Source organism: Triticum dicoccoides, chromosome 1B (assembly GCF_002162155.2).
Source record: "Triticum dicoccoides isolate Atlit2015 ecotype Zavitan chromosome 1B, WEW_v2.0, whole genome shotgun sequence".
NCBI lineage: Eukaryota > Viridiplantae > Streptophyta > Magnoliopsida > Poales > Poaceae > Triticum > Triticum dicoccoides.
The window spans coordinates 415,608,894-415,617,983 of NC_041381.1; the positions used below are offsets into that span (position 1 = coordinate 415,608,894).

Consider the following 9,090-nt stretch of genomic DNA (forward strand, 5'->3'; position numbering starts at 1 on the left):
TCTGATACATTACGAAACACTTCTGGTGTCCGAATACTATCATCCAATATGTAAATCTTTACCTCTCGACCATTTTGGAGACTCCTCGTCATGTCTGTGATCTCATCCGGGACTCCGAATAACATCCGGGCACCAAATCACATAACTCATATAATACAAGTCGTCATCAAACGTTAAGCGTGCGGACCATACGGGTTCAAGAACTATGTAGACATGACCGAGACACTTCTCCAGTCAATAACCAATAGCGGAACCTGGATGCTCATATTAGCTCCCATATATTCTACGAAGATCTTTATCAGTCAAACCGTTATGACAACATACGTTATTCCCTTTATCGTTGGTATGTTACTTGCCCCAGATTCGATCGTCCGTATCTTCTTACCTAGTTCAATCTTGTTACCGGCAAGTCTCTTTACTCGTTCCGTAATGCATCATCCCGTAACTAACTCATTAGCCACATTGCTTGTAAGGCTTCTTATGATGTGCATTACTGAGAGGGCCCAGAGATACCTCTCCGATACTCGGAGTGACAAATCCTAATCTCGATCTATGCCAACCCAACAAACACCTGCGGAGATACCTATAGAGCATCTTTATAATCACCCAGTTAAGTTGTGACGTTTGATAGCACACAAGGCATTCCTCCGGTATCCGAGAGTTGCATAATCTCATAGTCCGAGGAATATGTATTTCACATGAAGAAAGCAGTAGCAATAAAATTGAACGATCATAATCTTAAGCTAATAGATGGGTCTTGTCCATCACATCATTCTCCTAATGATGTGATCTCATTCATCAAATGACAACACATGTCCATGGCTAGGAGACTTAACCATCTTTGATCAACTAGCTAGTCTTGTAGAGGCATACTAGGGACACGGTGTTTTGTCTATGTATTCATACATGTATCAAGTTTTCGGTTAATACAATTCTAGCATGAATAATAAACATTTATCATGAATAAGGAATATAAAAGAACAACTTTATTATTGCCTCTAGGGCATATTTCCTTCAGATTTCTAGCCTTCCCCAAGTTGCTTTCCACTCAAATCCTTCTTCCACCATAGCCAAATTTGTGTGAGAGAGTTGGGTGTTGGGGAGACTATCACTTGAAGCACAAAGAGCAAGGAGTTCATTATCAACACACCGTCTATTACCTTTTGGAGAGTGGTGTCTTCTAGATTGGTTAGGTGTCGCTTGGGAGCCTCCGACATGATGTGGAGTTGAACCAATAAGTTTATAAGGGCAAGGAGATCGCCTACTTCGTGAAGATCTACTCGATTGAGGTAAGTCCTTCGTGGACCATGGCCATGGTGGGATAGACAACGTTGCTTCTTCGTGGGCCCTTCATGGGTGGAACCCTCCGTGGACTCGCGCAATCGTTACCTTTTGTGGGTTGAAGTCTGGATCAACGTGGATGTACGATAGCACCACCTATCGGAACCACGCCAAAAAATCTTCGTGTCCCCATCGCGTTTACCTTCTCCAAACCCTTACCTTTACTTACATGTGCAATGTTTTTACATTCCGCTGCTATACTCTTAGACTTGCATGTGTTACTTGACTTGTCATAATTGCTAAAATATATCCACAACTAAAATTGGGAAAATGATAGATTTTTATTTGGTCAAGTAGTCTAATCGCCCCCCCCTCTAGACATACTTTCGATCCTACAACGACAAATTCCAGTCTCAATCCATATAACCCAACAAACATTTCCCAAGATACCTGTAGAGCACCTTTATGATCACCCGGTTATGAAGTGACGTTTGATAACCCGCAAGGAATTCTTCCGGTATTCGGGAGTGGCATGATCTCATTGTCTAAGGAACAGATAGTTGACATTAAGAAAGCTACGACAAAGTGAACTTGGTGATATGATTAGATGCTAACCTTACGGTTGGGTCTGTCCATCACATCATTCTCCTAATGATGTGATCCCGTTATCAAATGACAACTCATCTCTATGGTTAGGAAACCTTAACCATCTTTGATCAACGAGCTAGTCTAGTAGAGGCCCACTAGGGACATGGTGTTGTTTATGTATCCACACATGTATTTAAGTTTCCGGTCAATACAATTCTATCATGAATAATAAACATTTATCATGAACGAGAAATATGATAATAACCATTTTATTATTGCCTCTAGGGCATATTTCGAACAATCCACCCAACTGACATAGTCAACATAGGTCATCAACGACCCATAGAGCAGATCTCAGTGAAGTAGGCAAGGTAATCTGGGTCGTACCATGTGGAGGGAAAGTTGTTGGCCGAACAAGAGGACGTCAGGGCTCTAAATGAGAAGTTGTTGATGATGTCAGACTTAGTGGAGACATGATATCAATTGGTGTGACTAGCGTATTTTCGATCTGAGATGTTGACGAAGATGAAGTCGACAAAGATGATGTTGATGGAGATGCATACCTCGTCGAAGCAGATGATGGCAATGTCGATGAAGATGATGTTGATGTTGTAGTTCTGATTTGGCAATGCGAGATCCTCACAAACGGCACAATTATAAAGGTACTAGGCAAAGTACCTAACATCAGGACGATAGTTGCATGTTGATCTGTTCGGTAGTAGAATGTAACTTCGGTCGTGGGACAAACATACATTTAATCCATGTTTAAGCCTCCATGAAGGGGTAACATCATACTCGTGCTTATGCAAGATTGTCTCAAGAAATATTACAATGGAGGAAGACAATGTGATTTCCGACGGGGTTGGATGCTAATTCGTCGAGTACATCGGTGGACGACCGAGATGTGTGTCCGGTCGGATCTTGTAAAGTTAGTCTAGAGCTTCAGAAGATGTCAAATGTGTGTCCCCTTTCATTGAGTATCTTTATAACCCTTGTGTCATCCGCCTTGATCTTCTAGCACCGTATGACCTAACCTAGACTCTTCAGATTTGGTAGATGTATTGACTTCATGTTCGAGAACTAGTGGTGACACGTCCAATGCCCAGGGCCCAACACTGCATGTACATATGCATATATAACTCAAAATACGGCAAAATCACTTTTTTACGTACCTGCGTTCGTAGAGGTGATCGTCAGTGTGTACACGTGAACATTTGATTTGTATCATGCTTGTTTTTATCGGATGTCCCCGAAGGGACATCATGCTTCTTTTTATAGTTTATAAACAAAAATCCTTTTTCTTCGTGTGTAAGATAAGAAAGGCAGCCAGAGAAAACAGGGGAGAGATTAATGGAAGCATTCCACGAAATAGTCACCACCCCGGAATGAAATTAGGTCCTATCGCCTTTGCCATTGCCTTGCTGGCCCCGACCCCCCCTCGCTCTCTCCTTGGGTTGCCTTGTTCGTCTTCTCTCTTGCTTGCTAGTCCTCTCTCTCCCTCTCTTTGCTGTGGAGCGGAGAAGATAGAGAGATTCCCTGATCTGCTCGTCGTTCGAGCCTGCCTGCCTGCCTGCAAAATTTGGCAGCCGCGAGAAGGGAGACCGAAAAGGAGAGCGGAAAAGCGCATCTTATTTTAGTCTCTCCGCCTCAGCTTCGCGGTTGCTTCGTCTGGATCCCGTAGAGGAGCCCACCCGTTCCACCAAAACCCAATCTTCCGCTTGCTCGAGATCGATTGGTTTCCAGATCCAAGCCCGCCCCTCCCTCGTCGCGAGATCGCAGGAAATCTGGGTGCGCGGCTCTGCAGGAAGCTAGCCATCCAAGAAAAAGGTGAGTTGTTCTTTTCTTGTTTGGTCCCTCGTCTTCCAATGCTAGTAGGGTGTGGTCGTTCTTGGCGATCTCTCCCCCTTCGATCGCGCAGCGTCTGCCGTGGATTGATCGGGCTCTTGATCTTGGTGTTTGTGTTGGTTGGTTTCGATGGCAGATTTGGCGAGGCGAAGGGAAGGGGAAAGGATATCGGGAGAGAAGGCGAATAGACATGGCTTTTGTGAGGCAGCGGGCGATGGGGAGGTGGCGGAGATGAGGGATGCTATCGTCTGCGATGGATTACCTGAGATCTTGCTGGGGTCCGACGTCGTCGCCGGACGGGCGCCCTCGCAAGGGGGTGGATGCGGCCGGCCGGCAGGACGGGCTCCTGTGGTACAAGGACGCAGGGCAGCTCGTCGCCGGCGAGTTCTCGATGGCCGTGGTCCAGGCTAATAACCTGCTGGAGGACCATAGTCAGGTGGAATCCGGGTCGCTGAGCACAACGGATCCCAACCTGCAGGGCAGCTTCGTCGGCGTCTATGATGGCCATGGTGGACCGGAGACGGCGCGCTACATCAATGACCACATGTTCAACCATCTGAAGGGTAATACCTCAATTGTTGCTGCGGCTCTCCTGATGTAGAACTTAAACTAGAAAGGATTTTACATCAAATGTCAGTCTAGCTATGCACTGCGATCCATAGTTGTATTGTTTCCCATTGCTAGACCTGCAAGTGTCTGTGATTGATGCTGATTGTTGTCAGCCATTTTTCTTGCCATGGATGTAGATATTTATTGGATGCCTGCATTGCAAGGGATATAGTTCTACTTGTAGTAATACAGAAAACAAACAAGTGCAATTTAAATGATGTTCTCTTCGGAGCAGTTGCCTAGTTTATACTATATTCGATCCTTGGTTGATTTATTTTACTTTCAAGTATAATGGAAGCACATTTATTGTTGACTGTAGAGTGAATAAATGATAGTGTCGTTTACTACCTTCACGTCATATTATAATATGTTTGAACTACATGTCAATCTCCATTAGTTCCCTTGCATGATGAACTTCCTTTTTCAGGATATGCATCTGAGCAGAAGTGCATGTCAGTGGAAGTAATTCGGAAGGCTTTCCGAGCGACCGAGGAGGGATTTCTCTCTCTAGTCAGTAATCAATGGTCGGTGAGGCCGCAATTAGCGGCGGTAGGCTCTTGCTGTCTAGTTGGTGTGATTTGTGCTGGAACTCTCTATGTTGCAAATGTTGGGGACTCTCGTGCTATTCTGGGGAGACTTGTCAAGGGAACTGGAGAGGTTGTGGCTATGCAGCTCTCAGCAGAACATAATGCATCCTTCGAGGAGGTTAGGCGAGAGATGCAGGCAATGCATCCTGATGATCCCCACATTGTGATCCTGAAGCACAATGTTTGGCGTGTGAAGGGTATTATTCAGGTAAATGCTTGGAGTTCAGAAATTGCAACTGGCATGTGATCCATAGCTTCCTTTATACAGTCTTCGGACATTAGGCTAAACTTTTCATTATTACCATAACTGCGTTTAAATGCTGCGTCATGGTGCTTCTATTAGAATTATTGCTGCATGTTTTTACATTAGGCAAATTCTCAGTTATCAGCTATATTTAGGTGTTCTTGTTGGCTATTTTTTTACCCGTGTATACAATCTGCAATAATGCAACAGTCCGAGTCTTGTAATTAGGTACAGTAGTAGCCAAGACAAATACCATATTCAGCTGTTGAATGCATTTCCCTTGATGTCGATCCCGCAAATTAATTATTATGTATGCCTGCGTTTCTTAAAACAGATATGAGGTGTGCTTATCATGTACAATATCGTCATGTGCATTTCCTAGATGAATCATTTTAATCTGCTGTTGTCTCTTGCATCGTTACTGCTTAGTCCCTTCCCAAATGCCATGCAATTGCTTCTGCCGTGTATCTCACATGGTAGGATAATGTGTTGCAGATAACAAGGTCCATTGGAGATGTGTATCTGAAGAGACCAGAATTCAACAGAGAACCTTTGCATAGCAAGTTTCGGCTTCCAGAAACTTTCCGGAGACCGCTTCTTAGTTCTGAGCCAGCAATTACTGTACACCAAATACAGTTAACTGATCAGTTCATCATTTTTGCATCTGATGGGCTCTGGGAGCATCTTAGTAATCAGAAAGCTGTTGAGCTAGTCCACAGTAGTCCTCGTAATGTATGTGTTCTTATCTTATGTTTAGTTTGTGTTACTGGGTTCTTTGAAAGCTAAGTGCTAGTTCATGCATTCTTTTTCCGAACCACAAAGTACGTATTTTTGCTTCTGTAGTAATTTTATCGTTCTTTGGTTGATGTTTCTGTTGAGGTAAGTGGGCATATTTTCTTTCTTATAAGGAATTAGGGAATACCAGATATGAACATCTTTAGAACTCTTTCTAAGTTCTGTTAACATGTAATAGTTCTGCAAGAACATAGTATAGACATTATCATGCAAGGGTATATTAGATTTTGTTCGCCTGCCACGATGGTTGCAACTGACTTAAATGGCACCAAGTTATCGATTTTGTAGCAGTTCCACAGTTGTTGCTGTTTTAGGTATTTAAATTTGTCTGCAGCAAAATGTTGTTTGAGATAACAACAATGGTTTAGTCCCTAGAATTTTGTGTTCCTCTGCTGGTCCTGGATTAGGTCATGTCTGGCTAATGTGGTATAGGTTATATTGTTGATTATCTATGTCTCTCTTTTCATGTCACACTATTGGAATCCCTAGTCGCTGAATTGAAGGTTACTTGCTTAAACTTCAGTCTGCAAATGCCTGGTTGGTTGCTTATTGAGGAGATATTTTGTACTCCCTCCGTTCCTTTATAGTAGCAGTTATCATCTTCAGAGTTCAGACCTCCTTTTCTTTTCCAAGGGAACCATTTTTAGATCTCTTCAACATCTGCATTCTACATGAAGCATTGTGAATGAGCTACTTTACAACTGATTCGGTTATATTAATCACACCTTCCTGAACTATGGCGATTGGCACCTCACCAACTAACCAATGTAGACATGCTACTGAATCTCACTTCACATTTCAGTTTGCAAACAAACCATGTAGCAGAACCCAGCTTCATTATGTCTAAACATCTTGTTCTCATATTCTACTAGAGTCTTGTGTTCCTTAATTCATTTCATAGAACAACATTGTTTTCTTATTTTGTTATTAATGTTATCGTAACTTTATATGTTTCAGGGGATTGCTCGAAAGCTAGTGAAGGCTGCAATGCAGGAAGCAGCAAAGAAGAGGGAGATGCGGTATTCAGATCTCAAGAAAATTGACCGTGGAGTGAGGCGCCACTTTCATGATGATATAACGGTTGTCGTGGTATTTTTTGATTCGAATGCCATAGCCACTGACGCCTGGAACCGGCCCACAGTTTCTCTGCGAGGTGGTGGCGTTGCCCTCCCTGCAAATTCCCTTGCTCCATTCTCAGGTTCCTAGCCCTTCCACTGGAGTTAAGAAGACACGAAGACCAGAAAAGGGAAGGAAAAGAAGAAGACAAGAAGAGCAGCAGCCACGGTCAAGTGTAGCGCGTTTCCTGTGCGTTCTCGCAAGAAAAAAAAACTTTTAGATTCAACCTGGTTACTAGTGTACTGATAGGGGCAAGGTATAAGATTAGATTATTCTTAGTGTACATTCTCCGGATCGTCTTGTGATAATAGTTCATCTCATCACCATTTCATTTTGTTTAGCCCCTCACAAAGTGCTGCATCTATAGGCTGGCTAATCTTCGGCATGTAGCAGGTTGCTTTCTTGATGCCTTAATCTGCTGAGCTCTGATCAACACGATCTACAACGTTACTCTGTTGACATGTCGATGCCACATGTGAACTTGCACATATTGAACAGCTCTCGTCACAGGGAACCTGATGAAGAAGCCATTTGTGATGGCAATGCCTTGTGGAGTTCGCATCGAAGCTGAGCCCCTCATTTTAATTTCTTTATTACGTGCAATTTGAAAGAAACTTCCAAAGTTTTAATCAAGGTAGAAAGCGAGCATGATAAAACTAAGATTTTGTAGCATTGGTTTTCTGTTGCCAAGAACAGCCAGATCTGGTGCCATCCTTCCGTCCCATAATGTAAGACATTTCTGACACTACACTCGAGTCAAAAAAGGCATACATTATGGGGCGGAGGGATTAGAAAGCAGATGAACCATATACGCAACATCCTCTCAGTACGACGAACTTGTATAATTTATGGCAATGAAACATCACAGCATATTACTCACTCTGTTATCTACTACTCCAAAACATGAACACAGAGAGTTTCTACCTAGCCCAACAGGTGCACCTCTGCCCTTCGAGGGCTTGCTCCTTACCGGAGGCCAGAGAAGCAAAAGTGTTTGCCACCTTCAGAATGATGAGCTCTCTCACCATCTTATGACTTGCCTTCACTGTGAGTTCAGGGACCGAGCAACTTCTTCCACCAGGCGTACCCTAACAGAACAACGGAGATCACAAAGCAGCCTGACGATGTACCTCCGACAAATGGCCAAAAGAAGCTGCCATCTGCGATGTCATAAAAATGGCATGGAATGTTCATCGCAAATGCCCCAGCTATGAAGGTATTGACGGCTATGCCGAAAGATGCAATGGTCAGCGTAAGCTGAAGTTGGATCAGTTCATTTCGCTGATTGTCGAGTTGAATGTTGACGTAGTCTTCTGTGTCATCAATATACTCTCGGACCTGTTAAATTTCCAAAGGAGAAATCAATGTCCACATCAAGATGAGTAAGAAATAAGAACCCAAATAACTCAACCAAAATATGATCCTGATAATGAAATAATTCAGCATATGATAATTTGCTGCCTCGAGTATCAACTGAGCCTTGTGTTTTTCAGAACAAAAGACAATTTATCTGCGCAATTACACTCTCAGAAATGGAACAACAACTAAATTCCACATGATTACTCAGCACCAAATACGTAAAATATCAAGAATTAAGGTAAGCCAGTGTTAAATAGCTCAAGAAAACAGTAACAAGGCTTATGTCGGAAGGACTAACCGATAAAATTCTGTTGCGAATTCCATCCAGCTGCATGAAGTAGGCCTCAAGCAACATCTCGAGGTCTTCCACATCGTTATCCAAATATATACTGGTGGCAATGCTCACACTGCGCCGAAAACTGGAGTTCAGCCTCGGCAGACTTGCTCCTGCGGGAACAATGCTATTGGAAGCAGCAGACGTCATTAAAGCCTCAACCTGCTGATTCTGTGCTTGCTTCCTTGTAAGATAAAGATGTGCCATGTCTTCATTATCATCTAGAAGATGTTCTATCTCATCTCTGACCTAAGAAGAGCAGCATGTGGGTTATCATCAAGCAATAAGATTGAGAAGTTTAATGGCGAATAGAAGAAAACAAAAAATGGTCA

General features: G+C 43.1%; 2 protein-coding genes across 2 annotated transcripts in view; one reads left to right on the top strand and one right to left on the bottom strand.

The window, feature by feature from the left end:
• Positions 1-3,251: 3,251 nt before the first annotated feature.
• LOC119338362 (probable protein phosphatase 2C 72) lies at positions 3,252-7,524 on the top strand. The gene is made up of 5 exons (XM_037610678.1): positions 3,252-3,696; positions 3,851-4,277; positions 4,751-5,118; positions 5,650-5,886; positions 6,907-7,524. The coding sequence occupies exons 2-5, from the start codon at positions 3,953-3,955 to the stop codon at positions 7,153-7,155; spliced, it is 1,179 nt and encodes a 392-aa protein (XP_037466575.1). The 5' UTR covers positions 3,252-3,696; positions 3,851-3,952; the 3' UTR covers positions 7,156-7,524.
• A 341-nt stretch (positions 7,525-7,865) lies between these two features.
• Positions 7,866-9,090, bottom strand: part of LOC119338354 (putative magnesium transporter MRS2-G) — a 2,754-nt gene continuing 1,529 nt past the window's right edge. Inside the window, exons 3-4 of the mRNA XM_037610667.1 lie at positions 8,723-9,007; positions 7,866-8,403 (exon numbers count right to left, since the gene is read on the bottom strand). Of these exons, the coding sequence (XP_037466564.1) occupies positions 8,119-8,403; positions 8,723-9,007 (570 nt within the window). The 3' untranslated portion in view covers positions 7,866-8,118. The remainder of the gene's footprint in view (positions 8,404-8,722; positions 9,008-9,090) is intronic.

What these genes read in the sequence shown, in the direction of transcription:
- LOC119338362 (XM_037610678.1), top strand. Translation starts at nt 3,953, where the DNA reads ATGCTATCGTCTGCGATGGATTACCTGAGATCTTGCTGGGGTCCGACG. An exon ending in CATGTTCAACCATCTGAAGG is followed by an intron (nt 4,278 to 4,750) that starts GTAATACCTCAA and finishes TTCCTTTTTCAG; the next exon opens with GATATGCATCTGAGCAGAAG. An exon ending in GTGTGAAGGGTATTATTCAG is followed by an intron (nt 5,119 to 5,649) that starts GTAAATGCTTGG and finishes AATGTGTTGCAG; the next exon opens with ATAACAAGGTCCATTGGAGA.